The sequence below is a fragment of the Trypanosoma theileri genome (assembly GCF_002087225.1).
Source record: "Trypanosoma theileri isolate Edinburgh chromosome Unknown TM35_Tth_8_V1, whole genome shotgun sequence".
NCBI classification, from domain to species: Eukaryota; Euglenozoa; class Kinetoplastea; order Trypanosomatida; family Trypanosomatidae; genus Trypanosoma; species Trypanosoma theileri.
The window spans coordinates 454,506-477,120 of NW_021639850.1; the positions used below are offsets into that span (position 1 = coordinate 454,506).

General features: G+C 38.9%; 11 protein-coding genes across 11 annotated transcripts; all 11 read right to left on the reverse strand.

Annotated features, from left to right (window-relative positions):
* Window positions 1-313: 313 nt before the first annotated feature.
* On the reverse strand, window positions 314-2,674 carry TM35_000082840 (uncharacterized protein; the record flags this gene model as incomplete). Its single annotated transcript, XM_029024149.1, has 1 exon — window positions 314-2,674. The coding sequence occupies one exon, from the start codon at window positions 2,672-2,674 to the stop codon at window positions 314-316; it is 2,361 nt and encodes a 786-aa protein (XP_028884552.1).
* Window positions 2,675-2,980: 306 nt separating this feature from the next.
* Window positions 2,981-3,901, reverse strand: TM35_000082850 (uncharacterized protein; the record flags this gene model as incomplete). Its single annotated transcript, XM_029024150.1, has 1 exon — window positions 2,981-3,901. The coding sequence occupies one exon, from the start codon at window positions 3,899-3,901 to the stop codon at window positions 2,981-2,983; it is 921 nt and encodes a 306-aa protein (XP_028884553.1).
* A 320-nt stretch (window positions 3,902-4,221) lies between these two features.
* Window positions 4,222-4,875, reverse strand: TM35_000082860 (uncharacterized protein; the record flags this gene model as incomplete). Its single annotated transcript, XM_029024151.1, has 1 exon — window positions 4,222-4,875. One exon carries the CDS (start codon window positions 4,873-4,875, stop codon window positions 4,222-4,224), a length of 654 nt encoding a protein of 217 aa, XP_028884554.1.
* A 416-nt stretch (window positions 4,876-5,291) lies between these two features.
* TM35_000082870 (uncharacterized protein) lies at window positions 5,292-6,794 on the reverse strand (the record flags this gene model as incomplete). Its single annotated transcript, XM_029024152.1, has 1 exon — window positions 5,292-6,794. One exon carries the CDS (start codon window positions 6,792-6,794, stop codon window positions 5,292-5,294), a length of 1,503 nt encoding a protein of 500 aa, XP_028884555.1.
* A 340-nt stretch (window positions 6,795-7,134) lies between these two features.
* Window positions 7,135-8,289, reverse strand: TM35_000082880 (putative flagellar antigen; the record flags this gene model as incomplete). The annotated part of the gene is made up of 1 exon (XM_029024153.1): window positions 7,135-8,289. One exon carries the CDS (start codon window positions 8,287-8,289, stop codon window positions 7,135-7,137), a length of 1,155 nt encoding a protein of 384 aa, XP_028884556.1.
* Window positions 8,290-8,596: 307 nt separating this feature from the next.
* On the reverse strand, window positions 8,597-10,750 carry TM35_000082890 (uncharacterized protein; the record flags this gene model as incomplete). Its single annotated transcript, XM_029024154.1, has 1 exon — window positions 8,597-10,750. The coding sequence occupies one exon, from the start codon at window positions 10,748-10,750 to the stop codon at window positions 8,597-8,599; it is 2,154 nt and encodes a 717-aa protein (XP_028884557.1).
* Window positions 10,751-11,142: 392 nt separating this feature from the next.
* TM35_000082900 (putative DNA repair enzyme) lies at window positions 11,143-12,813 on the reverse strand (the record flags this gene model as incomplete). Its single annotated transcript, XM_029024155.1, has 1 exon — window positions 11,143-12,813. One exon carries the CDS (start codon window positions 12,811-12,813, stop codon window positions 11,143-11,145), a length of 1,671 nt encoding a protein of 556 aa, XP_028884558.1.
* A 406-nt stretch (window positions 12,814-13,219) lies between these two features.
* On the reverse strand, window positions 13,220-14,539 carry TM35_000082910 (putative membrane-associated protein; the record flags this gene model as incomplete). Its single annotated transcript, XM_029024156.1, has 1 exon — window positions 13,220-14,539. One exon carries the CDS (start codon window positions 14,537-14,539, stop codon window positions 13,220-13,222), a length of 1,320 nt encoding a protein of 439 aa, XP_028884559.1.
* Window positions 14,540-14,692: 153 nt separating this feature from the next.
* Window positions 14,693-17,308, reverse strand: TM35_000082920 (uncharacterized protein; the record flags this gene model as incomplete). The annotated part of the gene is made up of 1 exon (XM_029024157.1): window positions 14,693-17,308. One exon carries the CDS (start codon window positions 17,306-17,308, stop codon window positions 14,693-14,695), a length of 2,616 nt encoding a protein of 871 aa, XP_028884560.1.
* A 492-nt stretch (window positions 17,309-17,800) lies between these two features.
* On the reverse strand, window positions 17,801-18,586 carry TM35_000082930 (HD superfamily hydrolase; the record flags this gene model as incomplete). Its single annotated transcript, XM_029024158.1, has 1 exon — window positions 17,801-18,586. The coding sequence occupies one exon, from the start codon at window positions 18,584-18,586 to the stop codon at window positions 17,801-17,803; it is 786 nt and encodes a 261-aa protein (XP_028884561.1).
* Window positions 18,587-19,038: 452 nt separating this feature from the next.
* TM35_000082940 (uncharacterized protein) lies at window positions 19,039-22,134 on the reverse strand (the record flags this gene model as incomplete). The annotated part of the gene is made up of 1 exon (XM_029024159.1): window positions 19,039-22,134. The coding sequence occupies one exon, from the start codon at window positions 22,132-22,134 to the stop codon at window positions 19,039-19,041; it is 3,096 nt and encodes a 1,031-aa protein (XP_028884562.1).
* Between the last annotated feature and the right edge of the window lie 481 nt (window positions 22,135-22,615).

The window sequence follows — 22,615 nt, forward strand, 5'->3', positions numbered from 1 at the left end:
AGTAGTCATATACTCAAGAGGAATCACAAAATGTGAAGAATAATAATAGGCAGAATGCCTCCACAAGTAGCGCACACATTATTGGACCCAACAACATACACCCACAGACCCAAATCCCCATACCCGCATATTAACCAAGCAAAGTTAAAAGAAATAAATTATAGAAAAATAGATAAATAAATAGAGAGAGAGAGAGAGAGAAATTCTCTCGATTGTCTGTCTGTATGTTAGTTCTTGTTTAGAACCAATAGCAAGAAAAAAAAAAAAAAAAACTGAAATCCAAAAGTATTGAACTCTTTCTATTTCCCCTCTCTCAGATTGTTTTCTCTGCTACTGTAGAGAGAAGGTACTCATACAATTGTTTTGCAAATTGCACCACATCAAACTGATCGTTTTCAGATATTAAATCAAAAACAGAAGGTTCCCCTATAAGGGATATACCAACTATAAACTTTAGAGATGCATCACAAAGTGCAATTGCTATTATAGCATCAATAATCGCAGTAGATTTATCACCATTTGAGTTTACTACGCCACAAAGACACATGGTTGAATCTGTTTTCATGCAATTTTTGTATGAAGAGTTTTGATGTGCTCTCTGACGCATAAGCGCATGGGCCCAGGTGAGTTTCACTAAACTAGTCATCATACTAGTATCTGCCGATTGCGCACAGTTAGCTTTAGCACTTAGAAAAAAAGCGTGAAGCAGTGCAGCACATGCGGAAGAGAGTTGAGGAATAGAAGTTTCATTTATAGATGGAAATAGTGCCCATCTACACCATGTATTCCACTGACTTGTACACCGATTAACAAAATCAAACACAATACTATTATTTTCAGTCTCACCAACTATAGGGAACATTTGAAGTAATAAATCTGCCTGATTTTGAATAGGAAGAAATGAAGAAAAAGGGACAGATACGACTACATCTCCTCTTTCTACAAACTGAAATAGATGACGATTTTGTACAAGTTGTAATTCTTGAGTAATAGAAATAATAGAGCCTGTAGCTCTACAGATTACACGTTGTCCTCCTTCACGAATTACCACATGTTCATGTTCTTCTAGAACTCCTTGTACAGCTTGTATAGCTGATGAAGTAATTGTATGTAAGGAAGGAGCGAAAAGGAGTCTTTTATATGCTGCATTAAGTAATCCTCCACGTATCATTTCAATACGTTGTCCTGCTTCAACATTAATAGGAATAGATAATTGAGAAACATTCATCCTTGTATAGATAGGAAGTAATGTGTTTTCCATTCCATGTAAGAGAGGCAATACCAAATTCGTTTCAGTTCCCAGCTCTAATAAGAAAGTCTGTAAAACCGAAAGAGTATCAGAGGGGCCAACAACTGAAGTTGCAATAGTACCATCTGGTATAGTTGCAGATGTAAGCGTAATTCCAATAGCAGCCCAAAGTGCTGTCGGTAATACAAACACCTTTGCAGATGCAAAAAGTGCTTGTGGACGACATTTATCATCATCTTGCTTAAAACCACCAGTCGTTTTTGCTGAAGCAAATGCAGCAGCACCTGCTACACTTTCCCAAGAACATTTTGCTTGTAAAAGGGCAATCATCTCATCTTCTTCATTGTTAATAGAAAAACAATTTCCATTAATAAAAGAAGATGAACTCATAGCAGTCATATCAACTTTAGAAACACCTGGTACTACCTTTAATGGATCCTGAGACCACTGAGAAAGAAACTTAGTCGTACGAATAGCTCGGGTTTCCAAAACAAGTTGCGTTGAAGAAGAAGTATTATTATTATTATTATTATTATTATTATTATTATTATTATTATTACGTTTATTGTACAACATTGTACCAAACTCACCGGAAGCTATTTCTAAAAGACCCATGGCTTGAATTCGTTCACCTACTATTGCCGAAGCCTGTATATCAGACGAAGGTAAAAGAGAAAAATCTAGCCAAATTGTAGATTCTCTAGCTACTCCATCACGACTAGAAAGCAAAGGCTGTAATTCCACCATAGGTTCTGGTATATTAGATTCACGATGTAAAAAAAAGATTCCTGTTACTTGTCCTATTACTTCTACCCATTCTTCTGTTCCTATTACCAAGTCACTTGGTCGTTTAAGGGGAAAGTGTTGTGTATATAATATGAGAAAACTTGGCAAGGAAATTATGGCAACATTTACGTTTACTCTTATCATTCTTGAACGTAATGATTCCCAAAAACTCCATGGCCATTGAAGTGTCCATGGGCATATTGGACAACCACAATTATCATCTGGTCCACAGTGAACACTTGACAAGTATACCTTTGATACCATATGTCGACAACCACTAGAGAAACCGGTAAATTGCATTTCTTTTTCTATTCCTCCTACTTTTCTGGTTACTTCTGTTATTGCTTCTGCTTCTTCAAGAAGCCAATGCATTAAAACTCTAGTCAGAATTTCATCTATCTTTCTCGGGGAAAACATAAGAAGTGCACCCAAAGAAGGGTATTTGGAAGCCACTTCCATAACGTGTATCATTAGTCTTAATTTCAGCGGTCCACGAGACTCTGTGTAGTCTATTTGATTACCAGCACTCAACACCAATAGTGATAGTTCAGAAAACAATTGACCTCGCATGCTTTCATCTCTAAACAAGAGATGTTCTGCCTCTTCACTTTCTTGATAGGAAATAGTTGGCACTGACATTACTTCAGGTAGTCTAAAGACAAAGAAAATAAAATGTAGTTTTCACTACCTTAATACGAGTCTATAGGTCATGCCAAAAAAAAAAAAACAAAAATAAAAACGAGATGAGATATTAGATAACCATAGGAAAGGTATTTTAGCACTGGAGACCAAAAAAAAAATATATAAAAAATTAAACATTTTTTTTTTTTTTTCTTCACTTCTTTCTTTGTAAATTTATTATCTCGTTATAACGTTCAAAAAGAACAACAACAACAACAAACTGACACCACTCTCTTATTTTTTTTTCTTCCTTTCCGTATTACTTCAAGAAAGAGAAAGTTTATCTGGTATGCCATGCCAGCGGAGTTCATCTGCAAGTAGTTGACGAAATTTTCTCTCCTTTGCTACAAGTCTAAGACTTTTCGACCTTCCTTTTTCAGTACTAGTGGTGCCTAGAAGATTTATCTCATCATGTACACGAACGAGAACAAAATCTGTTAACTGAGCCACACGAGATGTCATATTATAGATTTGATGTCGCCCTGGAATCACATCACGGGTTGCATCCGAAGCATTTAACCGTGAGAGAACATCACATGATAGTGCAAGAGAATTTCCTACTGGCATTAAACAACTAGCATTAGTTTTTTCATTTGATCCATTGAATAATTGGTCCGTTATAGGTAACCGTACCCATGCTCTCCGTGCCGCATAAAACCAACCCAAGAGTTGCTGAAGATCCGCAGAGACCACTGAGTCTTCTAACAAAGGTAAACGTTGATGAAGTTCATACCTAAAAAAATTTTGTCCATCACGTAATTGCTGACGTTCACGCTCACTAAGTTCCGCTATTTCTCCTTGCGCCTCGCCGCTCCCGTTGCTGCAGTGACAGAGTTTATCCCACAATTCCTCCTTAACGCCCTGTTCCGCACATCGCAAGAGTGATGGGATGAGGTACGTCCACGTGCATGCGGCATGGCGGTACGCCTCTGATCCCGACGCGGGTGCGTCTCCCACGGCGTGCAGAAACAACTTCTTGTAGTGCAGTTGTCCACTCGCTGGCGCCGTGGCTTGACTGGAGTGCCGCAGTCCACGCAGCGGCCCAATCGCCCGCGTGCCGTGGCGCCACCCGCTGGGGTTCACGTACCGGAGATCGCCGCGGCCAACACCGCTGTGAACGTGACGGACAGCCGCCACCAGCGGGTGGTGTTGGCGTGGAAGAAGAAGGGGCGGAGGTGGGGGCATCCCCGCGGAGAGTACACACTGGAAAGAAGAAAAGTAGAGAGAAGAGAGAGGGTTTATATTTATTTTATTTTTTTTTTGAAAAAAAAAAAAAAAGGTAGAGTAGATAACATTAGCTGGTCGTAAAGGAAGGAAGGAAGGGTAAGGGTAAATATAGAGGTACGGAAGAAGCGACTGTCAAACCGATACACACTTGTAATGGTTAATAGAGAGAAGAACAATAGTAAAAAAAAAAAAAAAAGCGATTACGCATTGTCCATGTCCCATTTTTTATTCATTATAAAAAATGGGGAAACGAGTGAAAAGAAAAACAGAAAAAAAAATCATGAGCGAGAATATGTATTCCTCGCAAAGTCATCTTCACGACTTCGCTCTAAGCGATACCAGTAATGATCCTTTTGTTGTTGCTGGTCACGCGCCAATATTGTCCAATTACGTTCATTATTTCTTATACCCCAATGTGGTTCACGAACATACAATTGACCACTTGTCACTCTCATTGTTGTATTGCCAACCTTTTTCAAATTTTCCTTTTCTTCATCAATAATACGCTGAAGCTCTGCTCGCTTTTCCGAATCTTCTGTTGTACTGAGAAGCTTCTCCAATTCCTCAACTCGTCCCATCACCATCGCTACAGTACGCTTCTGCTCTTCTTCATCTACATTAAGAGAATCTTTACTATTTACCACAGGGACACCCACCTGGTGTGATACCCCTGACATCATCTTATCATCCTTCGCTTGACTCATAAACCCAGAATCATGCCGAAGTTCATACTCAAGATGATTGTTAACATTAGGAGAAGGAATACGATTCTTGTGTGTCACGTTGACTTCATAGAAAATGCTACCAGCAGCAGCAAGAAATACCACCCCAGTAGCCCGGTAAGGATGTTCTCGAACCCAACGTGTTGTACGGTAAAGCCAAGCGGATACCTCTTTACCTAAAAATGGAATTGGGACAACCTTTTCACGCATAATTCTACAATAAAACTGCTTTTTCCTCCCACACACACACACACACTACTTTCTCTCTGGGAGGAAAAAAGAAAATAACAACAAAAAATATGAAAATAAGGGTAATAAAACCAAGTTTAATACCCCCAAAAAAGTTTAAAAAGAAGAAAAAGAAGAAGAAGAAAAAAAAAAAACAGAATATGAATAAAATAAGATCCCAATAAGGACTAAGAAGAATAAGAAACAAAGAAATCTCCGTAAATTAATGTACAGAAAAGTAAAACAATTGCTGTTGGTATCATAGAGACCAAATGCACACACACACAGACAAAATGTAATATATATATATAATATATATATATATATATATATATATATATATATATATATTTTTTTTTTTTCTTTCTCTTTTATTTTCTTTTTCCCCATCACAAGTTTTATGAGTCTAAACTTGTTTCACAACGATCTTGTAATTTGTGTATTGTAGGTAGACCCATACCTTCACCGTTCAAAAACTGTTTCTTTTCTGATGCATTGAGGAACCTATACGATGGACGTATGCGACGTATTTCTCCGAGAAAAGCTTCCGTATTGCATGCCCCAGGAAGGTGATGATGTCTTCCTTGTGATAATGGAGCATCCCTTAAACATTTTTTTAATTCAATCGCTCGTCGAAGACGCAAGAAAAGACTTCTGTAGACAGCACAAGAGGAGGCTTCCGCTGATAATCCCATTCCTTCACATCGTCTGAGTTCATCTTCCATAAAACGAGTAGGAAGCCACAAAAATCTTACACCACGTAAAAGCATATCTGCAACTTTATCATCACACTGACAACTTGAAGTAGCTGATACCGCGGCAGCAGAATGTGGTACAAAAGATGTTAACCTTGAGGAAGGTAAAATCCCCATCAAATGATTATGATGGTAAACTTCACATGCAGCGAAAGCGATTCGATACGCCGGAATTTCTGATGGAAATTGCGTTCGCTCCAGTACTTGTTGATAAACAGGAAGAGGAACTCTTCCTAATTTTTTGTACACCTCATTATCTTTTTTAAAACCAAGAGTAGGTGTTATTGTTTGATGACGTTTTCCTCCTGAGGCGGCGTACTCTTCATTAAGGCGTTTCACCAATAAATTGGTGTATTGTTCCAATAAATCACGACTTGTTGTACCCATAGCTTCTGCAAGAAGTTCTTCACCAAATGAATTAGGTAATTGCTCACGGCAGTGCCAACACTTTGCAGGTTGAAGATTGTAAAAAGTCGTTAAAAGTTGTACAAGATCCACTACACCATCCTTTGAATTCTCTACTGATGAATCTCTAGGATAATTCGTTTTTTCATTTTTTCTGCCTTTACTAGAAGCAGATTTTTCTTGATTCAATGTTAAATTTTGTTCTTTTTCTTCCGTTTTTTCCCCCTTTGAAGATGATGATGTCGTTGTCCCTGATGTTGTGGGATGTGCGAGTATACGTTGTAGTGACTTACTGATCGCATCAATCTTTGATTGCTGAGAGAGCAACAGACGTTTCATCTCTCCTTCTTCTCTAGATTGGGATTGCGGTTTCAGTGAAGGGGAGGTATCAGAAGAAGACTTATACGGAGCAACACGAGTAACAAGTTCACGTCTCAGATGTTCTACCTGATCTTGAAGTGCCATTAATTCATGAAACGTTTTATTGCCACTCACTATACTCACAGTAGGACGTTGTCCCTCAGCGGTAGGTTCATGGTAAGAAGAATTGACTGCCTCATCATACGGTGGAGGCAAACCACAATTATAAGCAGGTGGTGCACGTCCTGCAGTGTTAACAACAAAAGTGGAATCACCAGCCGGAAACAGAGAACTATACGGCGGCGGCGGCGGCGGTGGTGGTGGCGGTGGCGGTGGCGGCGGTGGTGGTGCTGCGGGTGCCGAAGATGGTGGTATCTGCATAGATACTAGTGAAAAAAGAATAACGTGAAGATGACCTAATACGGTGACTTTCTCCTGTTGCACAATTTTCTACGATCCGTAGTTAATATTATACAAATAAGGCAACAAGAAAAAGAACAAGTAATAGCACTACAAATAATAATAACAACAACAACAACAACAACAACAAAAAAAAAAAAAAAACTCATTTAAAATTTACAGTTTATCATCAATTCTCGAAGAACGAAAAAGAAAAAAAAAAAAACAACGAAGAAGACATACATCGTTCAAGTTCCAGTATAACGTACATAATCATGTCACTACTTGTCCCACCACTGATCACAAGGGTGGTTCCGTTTGCCTATATTTCCCCAACCGACTCCACTGTTTTTGTGGGTTCTTCCTCCTGTGCAGCTGTTTCTGTGGGTTCTTCCTCCTGTGCAGCTGTTTTTGTGGGTTCCTCCTCCTGTGCGGCTGTTTCTTCAATCTTCGTTTCTGTGGGTTTTGTCTCTGCGTTATTTCCAGTGTGTACTTCTTCAGAGATTTGTTCCGTATCCAAAGCATTCTCCCCTACTAGTTGAGCGACTGTTAAGGGAATAAGTTTGCCAACCTGCTCAAGTATATCAAGCCAGCTATTTTCCTCATCTTTTTTAAGTCTACATCGCATTTTGCTTTCATCATCTATTACACCAATCAAAATTTTTCCGTTGTAAAATGCTTCTTTCAATTGACGATAAGCCTGACGTTCATCAATCAATTGTTCCATATAGCTAAAATAGTGTTGTGATTCCAGGGAGTTTCGTTCTTCTACATTCCGTTTATATTGACGCTCAACAAGCAATCGACGTTCAGCCAAACGCATATCCCGTATAAGACGCTCTTTTGATTCTTCCCGTTCTTTCCACTGTTTCATTAAATCTTCTCGTCGTCTTGCTCCCAAAGTTTCAGGTTTGGCCTCCTCTGTAGCCTCGAGTGCCTTATCTACATCTGGAATGAGAGAATCAAGCATACGTGAGATGCGACGCAGGGTTCGCTCACGCTCTGCAACCTCCCTTTCTCTAACACGACTTTCCACCTTTTCGTCAAGAGAACTTTTTTGTTGGGAGTGTTCACGTTCAGTAGCAACTTGTTGTAGGCGGGTAGCACGCCACAAACGCGTTCGTTCATCTATTGCAGCAATTTCTTCTTCAATTGAGGGAGTGTCATTAACAATATGTCGTTGACTAAAGAGAACAGAGTTCAGTACGGGACGACCTGCATCTGGAAGTAAATGGGTGGTTTCTGCGTAAAATGTCACATCATGTAAAGCATCACTCACTAAAAGTCCATTGGCAGCATCTTCCGCTGCAGCAATACCTGGATAGGTCGCTGGTCCCATGGGTTGTCGTACACGTGAGAGTGGAAAGTAGTCCGGTTTGGCAGGTTTTGGTGTAGTGGGTTTGGTTGGATGCAAAGGTATTTGCACGTCATTCTCAGCAGCTGGTTCTACCGCTGCTGAGGAAGGGGAGGAAATCATTTTTCTCTTGTTGACCCTTTTTTTTTTATTTATTTTATTATTGTTCTTTATTATTATTATTATTATTATTATTATTATTATTATTATTTGGGGGTGGCAACGTGTACGTATGTATGTAAAAGATAGAAGTAATATACAAAGAAGAGAAATAATAAAAAGTGAGAAAATAATATAAAACGAAGGAAAAAAAAAAAAAAAACACAGACGCAAGCAAAAAAAAAAAAATAGGTAGATATAAAGAAATAAAGAAACACAAGAACTAGTATAACCCAAATAGAATGTACGTTTACTGAAGCAAAGATTAATTTTATTCTTCTTTTTCCTTCACGCTGTCCACTGTATTTATGGGTTCTGTGCCTTCTTGTGAAGCATTTTCAAGGTTAGGATGAAAACGAGGGGTTAACGTTACCACCGGTTCATGCGGATGAACTCCATATGTAAGAATGAACACATCTGGATAACGCTGCAGATAAGATAAAATGCCACCAGAGTGACGCGGTAAAATTGCGCGTCGCAATTCAGTGGTCATAAATTTTGGTAAATGTGAAGGAAGCAATTTTCTCGATTTACACACCTCTAGTCTTGACGCTACGAGGGAAACCATAAACCGAAGTTGCTCATCAGGGTCAACAAGTAGTTGTTCTTCATACCTAGTCTGATATTGTGAAGTTCCTGTCATTACATTCTTTTTTTCTTGACTTTCTATATCTTGTTCTTGTTGTTTTCGCTGCTTTTTATTATTGTTTTCATTCATGTGGGACTCTCCTTCATTTTCTTCACTTACCACGTCTACTCGTTGTATGAATAATTCTGGAGGATGTTCCACTAAACGAAATAGATGTGGATATTGTTTTAACCAAGAACGAACTCTAGCGTCCGTAATACGTTGAACATCATCTGGAAGTAATTTTGGTAAATGTCCTGTAAGAATAAGTTGATTATCTAATGGCAAAAGATCAAAGATATAATATGCGAGAACATCCGGATGGCACAATGGTGAAACACCAATTTCATGAAGTGCAATACATCGATGTAGCAAACGTTTCTTATCAATGTAACGTACACGTATATGATTAGCAATATTTTTTGGTTTTTTAGGACTTGTATTCTTTAATTCAGAAAGTTCCTCCTGTAATTCTGAAAGAGTTTTTTCACGATATAGGGATGGAAGGTAACGCCTCTCATCAAGCCAAAATCGTACACCCACTACGCGAGTAGAGTCTAAAGGATCATATTCAAAATCAAAAATAGAACATCCATGACTCTTTACTCCTTGTTCAATGTTTGTTTTACTTTCCTCTCCTGCTATAGCTAGTACTGCTGCTAGTGGTTGTGTTAACCAATCACCAGCAATATCTTGCAGTTCTGGAAACTGAATAAAAGTTTTCGTATTTAATGCACGGCATAAACGATACACATTATAGTCTTCAATAATACCATTACAATCATCTGGGATTTTTTCCTTCTCTACTACACTACACATTACGGGACGAGTAATAAAACGTGTGTAGAGGGTACTCCTAGTAGTCACAGCACTTGGAGGTTTTACACAAGAAACTTTTTCATCCATATTCGTTCCATTTTTTAACCTTTTCTTAACAATCTCATGTCGAAGTTGATTCAGAACATTATCAAACTGTTCTGTATCTTTTATGCGAACCCATCGAAAAGCCTGAAGTTTGCTTTTCCCATGCTTTTCCTCAGTTTGTTGCTCTTCAACAGTTCCTTTCTCCTCCTCCTTTCCAGTTGTTGTTAGTGATTCATCCATGATGTGTTCTTCTGTTAGTAACCACACTTGTATACTTTTTACTGGAAATAAGCGTTCACGTACAAAGAGATTTGCCTTTTCAAGAAATTCTTCTTCTAATATTCTCTTTTCTTCTTTATCAGAAACATTTTTACTATCAACAGCGCCAAGAGAGTCAAAAGCCTTCATTATACTCTCTAAAGTAAAGAAACGATTAGGTAGGGGAAAACAGATGTGTGGGATCTGATATTCAGGCTGCTCTTTTATACATTTTTTTTTTGGTTTTATTCTGCGTTGAAGAGATCCTCCTTTAGTAAGTTCAACGTTTAAAAGACCATTTGATGTACGAAAGAGTCGATACCTATTTGGGAAACGTTCCAGGTGATTTTTTAAACCGTTATCAAGCTTTTCAATTACTTCATCTGGGAGTAACTTCGCTAATTTCACCAATGGTATGGAGGAAAAGGGAGGTAAAAAGGAAAATACAGGATCTTCATCCGTATGGGAATCTATGGTTATATTTTCATCCCGTAATGAAGAATTGGGGGATAAAGAGTGCATCAAACAACGTTTAGAATATAATGGCGTTGACCATACAAAACAATTCATACTGCTCGATAGAGAAACATTTCTGCGACTACGAATTGGAGGAGCTAAAGGTAACCATAATAAAGGTTTCATACTTCGGATGCATGATTCCCATCTCACTACCATTTCTTATATGTATACTCTATAGTTTCCAACACAAACACAGACTCTCTCGCAGAGAGACAGAGAATAAGATATAAAAATAAAAAAGGATAAGAATACAAGTCACTTCCACTAACTACGTCTTGTTTTACCCCACTGGGCAGCGAAGAACCACCCACTGTTCTTCCAACCCCTCCAGTTAAAAGAAAAAGCCTTGAAGAAAAAAAAAAGAGAAAACAAACAAACAAACAAAAAAAAAAAGATAATTAGCACAAACAAAATAAACCCATTTATAAAAAGAGAATACCAATTAAAAGAATTGTAACCATACATACGCACACTCTCTCAAAAAAAAAAAAAAAAAAAAACACAATATACGAAAAAAAAAAAATGAAAACTATGTCAATCAAACTTCACTATTTCTCTTCATTAATAGACTTTACGTACTTTTTATACTGATCTATAACCCATTTTGTGCGTTCTTTTACATTTACAATGGGACTAGGGTACTTTATATCATCCAACATCTTTCCACATAACTTTGACCTTTCTGATACTTTTTTTTTCCCATCTGTACTATCCTTAAGAGTTAATTGTTTATGTTCTCCACCTTTTCGATGTTTTTCACAGTAGACATCCCACTCATGAATAATTTTCGCAGGTACATCACGAAGTTCCGGTATCCATTTCTTAATAAAAACTGCATTTGGGTCATGTTGAGCTGATTGACGAAAGGGATTGAAGGTACGAAAGTACGGTTGAGCATCAGCTCCTTGACCGGATGACCACAACCATCCTCCATTGTTGTTAGGAACATCATAATCCACTCCCACAGTAGAATACCACCGTTCTCCTTCTCGCCAATCTACAAAAAGAATTTTCACAAGGAAATTAGAAATGATCATACGACAACGGTTATGACACCAACCAGTCTGCATTAAACAACGAACAGAAGCGTCTACTAAAGGAACACCTGTTTGACCTTCTTTAAAAGCAGTAAATGCATTATCATCCCATGACCAAGGAAAATTAATATATTTTGTATCAAGAGGTTGATTTACACAATCTACATCTTGTTTCCCTTGAGTTTGTATCGTCTTTATTTGTCCCTGTACAAGTTGAGGATAATGAAAAATTAGCATGGCATAAAATTCTCTCCAAATTAACTGTCGGGTAAAGCCATGTTCTTTTCCTAAATTTTCTACTGCTATTTTCATCGCTTCCCGTATAGAAACAGTACCAAACTTTAAATGTGGACTTAAATGAGTTGTACAATCACCGGGAATATCATCTCTTTCAAGAATATAGTTTATCGCATCTGCGATACGTGCAAGTCGTGATAAACCTTCATCTCTCCCACCCTTATCTGTAAGATTAGGAAAAACCGAGGATAAAGAACTAAGGTCAACATCTCTAACAAAACACTTTTTCCCAGAATCTCCAACTTTCTGTGCCAATCTTGGTTTAGCATTCCGTATATCATCTTTTGCCGTTGAACTAACAAACCAATCTTCAATTACTACGGGTGTAGAATCCGGTAAAGAAATCTTATTAAAATAATGAAAAAGAATTTTTCTATAAAATGGTGTAAAAACGCGGTACGGTTTCCCAGCATCTGTAAGAACGGTATTTAACTCAAAAAGAGTATAGTCAGCATCACTTGTTACACATTCTATACCTTTAGATTGACACCATTTTTCGAGTTTAGCATCTCGCTCTCGTGCAAATGGAGTAACATCACGATTAAATCCCAGATATTTAATATCGTAACCAGCTGAAAGAACAGTCTCAAGACAATCAGAGTCACTACCGTAGAGACATACCAATCGTCCTTCAAGTTGTACATCATTTAAATGACGCAAAGAGCGACACATGAACTCAAAACACGCTTTACCAAAGTACGCGTTCCTCTCCGGGTCACACTGCACAGGGTTGAAGAAGAAGAGCGGGAGGATGCCCAGTGACTGATTGGACACCCGTCTGCGTAAAAGTGACAGGCCTGTGTTGTCAACGAGGCGAAAATCCCTGCGGAAGAGAAAGGCCGCAACCTGCAGTGGGTTTGAAGAAGAGCGACCTCGTTTTACCATTTCCGTACGGTCGTCCTTAGAATTTCCCTCCAATCCAAGACTACATTCTCATCAACACAAAAGAAAAAAGAGAAAAAAGAGGATTGGGTGAAGGATATATAAAAAAAAAACGAAAAAAAAAAAAAAACTGTGATTCTGGAAGGCCGTCCATAACCCACACACGCACTTAATTCTCCTCACCATATATTCTGTAGTGCCGCAGCATGAGCACAACAACGAAAAAAGAAAAGAAGTGCCAGCCAAAAAACAACAACAACAACAACAACAACAAAGAATCCAAAGCAAGATTACCTAAGAATTAAATTACCCACGAAAAGGCACTCGGACGAGTAGAATCCAATTATAACAATGTTTTTTTTTTTTTTTGTTTGGAAATAAAAGTAAAGTGAATGGTAAAAACAGTGAATCATTCAAGACCCTTTAGATTCTTAGCATAACGCAGAAGCTCACGGTCTTCATACAGACGTCTACGAAGAGTGTCATTGGAGTAAATGAGGTTTGCGAACCGGTGGTCGTGACGACACCTATGGAAACCATGTACACTCATCGTCCATCGACTCCGTACACAATCCTCCTGTTTACTAGATGACCAGTAGTATTGTACTTTCAGCATTTCGTAGGTGGGTTGCAGGATACGTAATGCAGTAGGGATGGCACACTCCATTTGTATGAAGTACTTTGCCATGTTGTCGGTAACATCTACAAATCCAGTCACCAGCTTTCGTGGGACATAGTACGCGTCAACAATGGTATAGAACATTACACCATTAGCATGAAGAGAAAGATTTCGTAACTTTACGGGATAATGCGACTCTGAATAGATTTTGCGAGACGTTGCCTCTGCGGCTGCCCTCAGTGCATTCTCGTAGGGTTCACCACCTTTCCGAATTACATTGTACATTCGCTCTCTACTCTTACGAAAGTATGGCCATCGCAAATAGCGAAATTGCTTCTCCACTGACATTCCAGATACTGGTAAAACCCAGGCATTGGATTTAACATTGGCAATCCCCATCATACTTGCCCATGTGCTACTCTTGTTAAGCCGAGACGCAGCAATAGCCCAAGGACTTAGCAACAAGTCATCAGCATTGAAGAGAAAACCTTCAAAAGGAAAACTTGTCTTATTCCCATCATCACCACCCCTACGGAGCTTCGCAGTGCGTGTAATATTCTCAACAATACGCGATGCAGCAAGATATTGCATATTGCCAAAGACAACATTGTAGCCGTCGATCCGTATTCCATCTACAGTTGTACTCACAGAAGAGCAAAAAGTCATATAACGGAAAAAGATACGGTAGTGTTGCCAAACGTCATACGCAAGCTCAAATCTTTTGGGAGAGAATATCACAATGAGTAGGATATTCTTGAAAAACTCATAGGTTTCCTTGGCACTAAGAACAGCGGACTTAGGCAGCTTATCGGAAGATGCATCAGTAGCAGCACGTGGCATCGCATTGACGATCACCTGACGATAGATGGGGTGATAGGTGACTCTCTCGAGTTGCCTGGCACGGTGACGGGAACTGCGATTGACCTGCACAGTATCCAGTTGAGAAGAAACAGCAAAAGCAGCAGAAGCAATAGGTGGATTATTCCCTCGCGACTTCAGTTGCACAGGTGTTGGCGATGTATCCAAGGTGATGGAGAGCACAAGAAATAGAATTGTGAGAGCGCCTAGCAGCACAACCAGCCGGCGTAACCATTTCCTTGAGAGAGTCATAGACTCCCTGTCTTCCTTTGCTGTGCACACAGACAAGGGAAGGGAGAAAAATGCACAGAAACAGATTAGCTATGCCCGAAGGATCCAAAAGGGAGAGGTTTTCCTACATCAATCGAAATAATTTTCATCTTCTTTTGTTTCACACATCAATATTTAGGGTAGATTTTCTTCATTCTCGTTGAAGATGTGAGTAGAATGATGTGTCGTACTTGCTTTGATACCGACACGAATCACATCTACAGGATAGCAAGTATCTTCGTCGCAAAGATGACAGCTAAGGGCTTTCTCAACAACCTGCCAATTAGTTTTATTTACCGAAAGAGAACTAGTTGAAACTGTTCCCTTTGTTTTTGTGTATTGTTGTTTCTTTTTCCTTTGGGAGGTTGTTAAAGAGCAGCCAGGAACGTGTGTCGGAGAACCACTTAAAAATGGTAAAAGAGTATCAAGCTTTGAGAGTGCACATACAAAAAAGCTCATATTAGCCTTCTTCTCAACAGATGTAGTTATCTCTTCTATTACCTTCTCTTTACTGGAATTATAATGCAGTGTTTGAGCTTCAGTATTGCCCAAGTAGTGCTGTATCAGTTCCCATCCTGTTTGTTCCCATACCCAGGCATACGCCAGACGGCAACCAAAACGCATCGAAAAGAATGGTTCTGATGTAATTATTCCAATGTGTGTTAGTATTGCAGGTATTCCCTTATTTAGAAGGAGCAACGCACTCCCACTACATTGATGCTTTCGACCCCCTTTCATTACAAATTTAATTAAAACACGTTGATGTGCATTAGATGGTGAACAAAGCAGCCTGGCTCTTCGAGAATTCTTAAAGGACGGGTTACTACCACCAATATCAGTAAATGCTGGACATCCAATAAGGCGCAGTAATGCTTCTCTTTCATCTTCACCAATAATTCGTACCGATTGTGTATATCCTAATTTTTTACAGTTTGCAAAAAACAAATCAGTTTTGTCATCGCTAAGAGATTTTTTCCTACAGGAACTAGTTTTACTAGTCGTGGTAGTCGTAGTACTACTACTACTTCTACTACTACTGGCTATATTCACGGTAGAGAGGGAGGCGAAAATATGCCTAGAAAGCTGAAAGTGACGCTTACGAGTTTCTCTTAAAGAGGTTAGTTCAACACGGCACTTTTTATTACAGCGTGGAGAAGGAGTAGGAAGATTAGATAATACGAGAATCGTCATAGCGCACTGATGTATAGGAAATACAGTGTAATTCACAGTTTCAATATTTGGTGCAAGTGAAGGAAATACAAAGATAGATGTTGTTTTTGTTATTGGCAACAATAACGGCGTAATTATTTTTTCTCCTTTACTTTGAGTATGTGAGATACTTTGGGCACTAGTAAGCCATTTCATTACAGCAGCATCTACACGACGTTGTACCCATTTCAAAACTAATGACTCATTATTATCATCTTGTAAAATTTTATTATTCTCCTGTGCACGTACAGCATCTGCACAACACCATACTTCAAACACAGAGCAAATAGCCTTTGATATTCCACAAGGATTCCAATGTGAAACAAGTTGAATATTAAATTGACGACGTGCACGAGAACAAATATATACTGGTGCTGAAGCTATTAAGTAATACCTCATTCCACTATCAAGAATACTCTGTACAAGTACAACAGGAACAATAAGTGCTTCATTTTCAGAGACATCGGATCTATCATGTAACATTGTTGTTGTGTAAACATCATCCTTCTCTAAATGAGATGCGAACCACATATGACCATAGAAAACATTATTGTTTCCTCTTTTCCATGTTTTGTGTGGTAAAAATGAAGTCTGGGCTTCTTTAAAAAGAGATTTTGTGTTTAATGCAACAGAAGGAGTTCCGTTTGTACGCATCATTAAAGCATCCATCACGGAAGTTGCAGAAATGTTAGAATCTGTTCCCAAAGACTCAATCATCCATACACATAAGTGAGAACGTTCAGTGAGAAAACACATGGGTGGTGGAATAGCTGTTGGTTTACATACAGGTCGTCGAAGAGGGTTTAAACTTGACTGAACTGTCGGTAATCTTGCAGCCCATCGTTGCAAAACACGATGTTGTTTTCGTTGGCTCTTAACAGGTACCGCAATTCGTATAGTGACAGGGTGAGGAATATTATCAATAGATGCTGCACACCCGTCAATGCGTCTCTTAACCACTCGATAATGAAATCTACGGCAGAGTTGCTGATGTGATGGTAGCCACAAAACTACAGTTCGTCTCTTTCTAGTTAATAGATTTCTCCAATCGTCTGAAGTATCACTAGCAATAACACTACTTGTATTATTAGAAACTACATTACAGTTACATAATGGGTATTGTAACTTTCCAAAACGAAGTTCTAGAAGCCGCCGTCTATTCCGACGACATGCGGTCGGTCGTCGCCTCCATGCAAGTCGTCGTCGTCGTCTCAGTAATAAACACCATTGCGGATATGTTAAGAAACGTTTTTTCTTTATACCTACACTTTCCTTTCCACTCTCCATAGAAGAAGACGTCAATTCCTCATCCGCCGTCAGTCGCGTAAACCGCCGCACACGTTTCAGACGTGTTCTTGCAGATCGCACCACATCTAAGAGTGGAATATTCGCTGAAGAGGGACGGCGGTAGCGTAGGACAGTTCGCTCCCCTGCAGAAGAGATATCACTATTCCCATCTGTGCGGGGTCGCTTTCGAAACAGTAAGTTTGAGAAGAGGGCTACCTCCTTTACACGATTATTTAATAATTCTGCAACATTCATTATTTTTTTTTTTTTCGTTGTTGTTGTTGCTCTTTAGTTTATCGATTTTTTTTTTCTTTTACGTTGTGTGTGTGTGTGTGTTTATTTTCTTTAATATTGTACTAATGTTGACTTGTGGGCAAACTATCAAATTCTACAAGTTAAAACAATAATAATAATAATAATAATAATAATAATAATAGAGGGAGATATGAAGCACTTAATGGTTGTCTTCTCTCTTTCTCTCTCACCTCTCAGGTGTGTTTCTCTTTTTCCTTGTACCTTGCCTTCAAAAAGAAAAGAAAAAAAAAAAAAGAAACTAGGGAAAGAAGAAAAGAAGAAATAAAAATTCCCTTCATCCAAAATAATAATAATAATAATAATAATAATAATAATAAATGTTCTTTAATGTATTGAATGCGTCCAGGTATCGTTTTGTCACTAAACTAAGGGTATATAAGTATAAATAAGTGTGTATGCCTGTTATTCCCATCTATGCATATATGAATGCATCTATGTTAGGGATGGCAACCCGTGCAACTCCCACTCCTGTAATTCTTTCACCATCTCCATATGTTTTGGAGTCGCTAGAAACTTACCGGCAGTCGTCACAATGTATTCTGTGGACAACAATGCCAATTTTTCTTCAAAATGAGTCTTCACATTCTGCAGGCAACATTTTTCTTTTTCTTCTTGTTCTTGCTTTAATAGCATTGAGTCCTCCTTTGCCATTTGTCTTTCTTTCTCTAACATGGCGTGTTTGGTGTAGAGGAGACAACGCCGCAGTCCATCCGCTCCAATCGCTTCGAGTTTATCCGCATCACTTACAACATCACGAACAATCAACCACTCCGCAGGCAAAAGATCTTCAAACCAACGTCTGCCACGACTCTTCTCCTTCGAGAAAGAAATGGCTTCTATGGCCGTAAGAGTATACTGTTGAACTTCCTCTGCAGTCATCACACTTGTTGATGTTGTTGTTGTTGTTGTTGTTGTTGATGATGATGATGAGAGTAGAGCCGTTGCTTCTTCCCCAACAAACTGTCGAACGCGCTGCTGCAGTACATTTGTTGAGTCATATTTATGATCCGCTACATCGTGCAGCATAGCGACTAGTATCACACGTGGGATCAACACAGTGAGATTGACTGCAGTGCCGTGTTGCATGTGAAGAAGAAGAAGTGCATTCTCTGTTACTTTCTCCATGTGCGCCAGACCGTGTGAGGCATCACGATCAGCACACACCTCCGCTACAAATGTACGGCAGCGTGTCCACAACTCATAATGATTCGTCTCCATTCCGAAGACTTTTCTTTCTTTCTTTTTTTTTTTTTTTTGTTCTTGATAGTCATGATTGTTGTTTAACATTTCAAAAAAAAAAAAAAAAAAAAAAAACCCAGGGGGGTAATCAAAAGATTGAGAGAAGAGAAGAAATAAAAATAGAAAGAAAAAATGATGAAAAGGCATTAAAAAAACGAAAAGAAAGAAATGTTAAGAGAAGACTCTGTGATAGCTTTCCTGTTGTACGTAATTGATAATGACTCGATCCAGAGAAGCAAAAAAAAAAAAAAAAAAACATACAGAAATCGTCATCTCTACACCCAACCCCTCTCCCCCCACTTCCCAAGTACACACAGACACACACGCACACACGTATTCTCTTTATCGTTTTTTTCTTTTCTTTTTCATTTTGTTTCCTTCCTTTAGTAAAGGGTATTCTTTTCCAGAACACAAGTATAGAGATATTTACATTATCCAGTACATAAAACATTTTCATTTTCATTTCCCTCCTCCTCTTCCTCCTCCCCCTGCACCGCATCACACATAAGAGAAAGCATACTGAGTTGGCGTACTCCATTAATACCACACACCTTCAGTTCCTCGGAATAACGTGAGAGAAAACTTTGCACAAATCCACATTCATCATCGTTGTGATTCTTTTCATCCGTTTGCATATACCGCCACGCGGATCGTACATAATGTTCTTGAAAAGAACGCACTATACACTCACGAATAACTGGATCCTGTACAAACGGTAAACGAACCGTTTCCGCCTCCTCACGCACAGCACCACAACACTCATCCACATGTCCAGCCGCATCTATTCCTTCCACGTCTGTTGTAAGAATCAAATGTCGACTGCGAGCAAGACAGTAATGTATGCGAATTCCTGTTAACAACGGATGGTTCTTCGGCAGTAATAAAACTTCCAAATCTTCAAGAAGTTCTTCACAGAGTTGAACCAGTTGAGCCGTATCACGTGGTGTGATGTTGGCGTTTAGTGAAATCGCTAAACACCCCATTCGAGCTTTTAAACGGTAATGATGCGTTGATGGAAGTCCATGCGCAAAGGAGTCAAGATCCAATAACTTTCGCATGACTCTCTGAGCACGTTGTGCATATTCTTCTTTTTCTTCTTCTATTTCTTCTTTTTCCATCCTTCTTTCTTCCTTGTCCATTTCATTTCCATTGTTTTGTACGTTAACGTCGCTTCCCCCCTGTACTGTGTCAGAGTTAACATCACTCTTTCTGCCTAAAAGTTCAAGATGAATACTATCTAGTGCTTGTTTAAATCCGTGTGTTATTTGATTCACCAATTCTTTATCTCCAGTAATGTTCTCTGAATTTAAACAATCAGTCGCATGAGTATAGAGACCCAGAGGTTTTTTAGAAATATTGATTGCCTCAGGGTCAAAATATAAATTAGATGTTCGTGATACATCCTTCTTCTTATAACTGTAGATGGAAGTAGATTTTTTCCTCTTTCCATTATAGTTAAATTCATCATCATCATTATTATTATCATTGTAAATAAGTCTTCGACACGAAGGACACACAATAGCTTCTAGCAACATACTGCGAGTCTTACAAAAATAACATCGACATTGAAACTTATTATAAACTTCCTTCACAGACTTTGGAACTAGGAGTGATGGAAGATATGTGATGGTAATTTCCTCACCAGCTTTAATATCACGAAGAGTGACAACGTACATGGTTTCCATACTCTTAGGAGAAGACTCAGTTTTTTTATCCTCTTCTTCCTCTTCTTCCTCCTCTTCCTTGAAAAGGATCATTGCATTAGGACTACAACTATGATTAATAAGGGAAGCAACAGCATATAAAGCTTTCATCCCTTGTCGATGCTTTCCTTGCATAGCGGGATGTATCCTAAAATCCTCCATAGGTCGCCATGTCATCGCATATTCATCCCAACAACGTACAAGACTCGCAACATCACTCTCAAACCCATAATTTGTGCCTTTATGACTACTACTACTACTATTACTATTACTATTATTATCACTCTTAGTACTATTACTAGTAGTAGTACTTTGAACTGAGGGTGTAAGAGCTAGTAGATGCAGTGCTGCCCACACATCCGCTGTGCGAGTGGGATGTCCAAAGAGAGCACCACTTTGAAGTGCCGCCACTACATGTGATGCAGTCGCATCCCCTCTGTGCGAGAGACCACCACGTTGAAGCAACTCTAGTGCCTCTCCTGTTATAGTAGAGAGTTCAGTATTTCCTTTTTCAGAAGTGTCGGGAGATATTTGTGTTTGTGATGGATTAACAGAAAGTAGTGGTCGCTCGTGTAGAATTACCGTTCCTGCAGGAATATCTCCAGTAGCAATAAGTCCAACACCATGCACAACACGCCAAGTATTTTGAGATGGTTCAACTAAAGGGTAAAGGAAAAAATCCCTATTGCTACTACTATTACTACAAGAAGAAGAAGAAGTAGTAGTAGTAGTAGTAGTAGTAGTTGTTGTTGTTGTTACTGTTGCTACGGAATCCCCAGAATCACCAAATAATGCCCATCGAATACGTCGTCGTAGATTTTCACATGGTGTCTCAAATTGTGCTGATGCTATTTGCACAGCAGTCATTGCAGTAATAAGACACTTCCATGCGAGTGATAAACCCTCACGTGAAACCCAGATCATCTCAAGACTGGGGTAATTCATACTGCTAGAATATTTCGATTCTTTTTCTCTATCCACTGAAAAAGGTAGAAACACACTTTTTACAATAGAAAGACAAGCAATAAGGTGTGCTTGATGTAGTAAAGCAGTAGCTTTCTCTTTATATAGTTGTTTCAATACACTTATTCCCACAGGGATACGATGAATGAATAATTCGGATGCTTTACGAAGGGCATCCAAAAATTTTGCAACCACTTTTAATTCAGAACAATAAAGAATAGGAAGAATAGAAGAAGAGTTTGCCTCGGACTCATCAGTCGCTGTGTTAACGAGAATATCACGAAAGAGTTTCCATGCTGTTCCTGTTGTTGCAACGTCCGCTGTGGGTGCATTTAAATCACTCACTACATCAGGTCTCCACCACCACTCCGTTACAGCTGTAACACTCTGCGAAGTACGGCGAGACCATATTAATTCTTCACTTGGTAGAAGTGTGAGATGCGCCTCACACCAGCGCCAACACTCTTCTGCTATTGCCGTATGATCCCACCAAAGACACAGTGCCTCTCTCTGTTCTTTTCGGTTATTTTCATTATTGGTTAAGGATGTGGATAATACATCACGACAGATTGTACTTATTAGTTTATTGACATCAGTGCGGTGAACACATGACTGGAGAATACGCAGTACCATCAATACCAACAGATCCTGCAGGCGACGGTGTTGAGAAGGGACTCCCATTTCGTCTTCTTCATATTGTGTTTTCTCTAGTTGTGTGAGAAGAACTAAACCATCTGAGGCCAGTTTGGCAATATCTATCGGCTGCTGTGTCTTTGTGTCTCCAGAGTTAACACCAGCAGAGTGGCATTCGGCAAGCTGCTTCTCCCACAGCCGCAAAATATCCTCACTCATCTGCGACATCAACACTGTGACAGTCACAAGGACAAACCCAGTAAAAAAAAATAAATAAATAAATAAAAATAAAAAAAAAGGGAGTGGGAGAACAGGCACTTCACTAATAAATATAGAAGCACATAGAAAAGATAGCACAACACGTGTGACAATAAAAGAGCATTAAGAACGAAAATAATCTTTGCCTTCCTTTACCAGGAAAAAGGAAAAAAACAAAAAGAAAAAAAATTATTTTATTATTGGCAAAACCCTATATTACCCCATTTTCACAGAAATAAATTCCGATATTTTTTCCCCTGATCAGCTATAAATATCGAAATCAATAACATAACTTAGGAAATGGAAGTATTAAAAAGTCACTTTTAACCCGCCTCCCAATGGAGACGGTGTGGGTGTGGATTAAATGGGCCTCCGAACACTTACGGTTTGGAGACTGTAACAACGAAAAGAAAAATAAAATAATTTCACGAAACGCTTAATGTCAGTATTA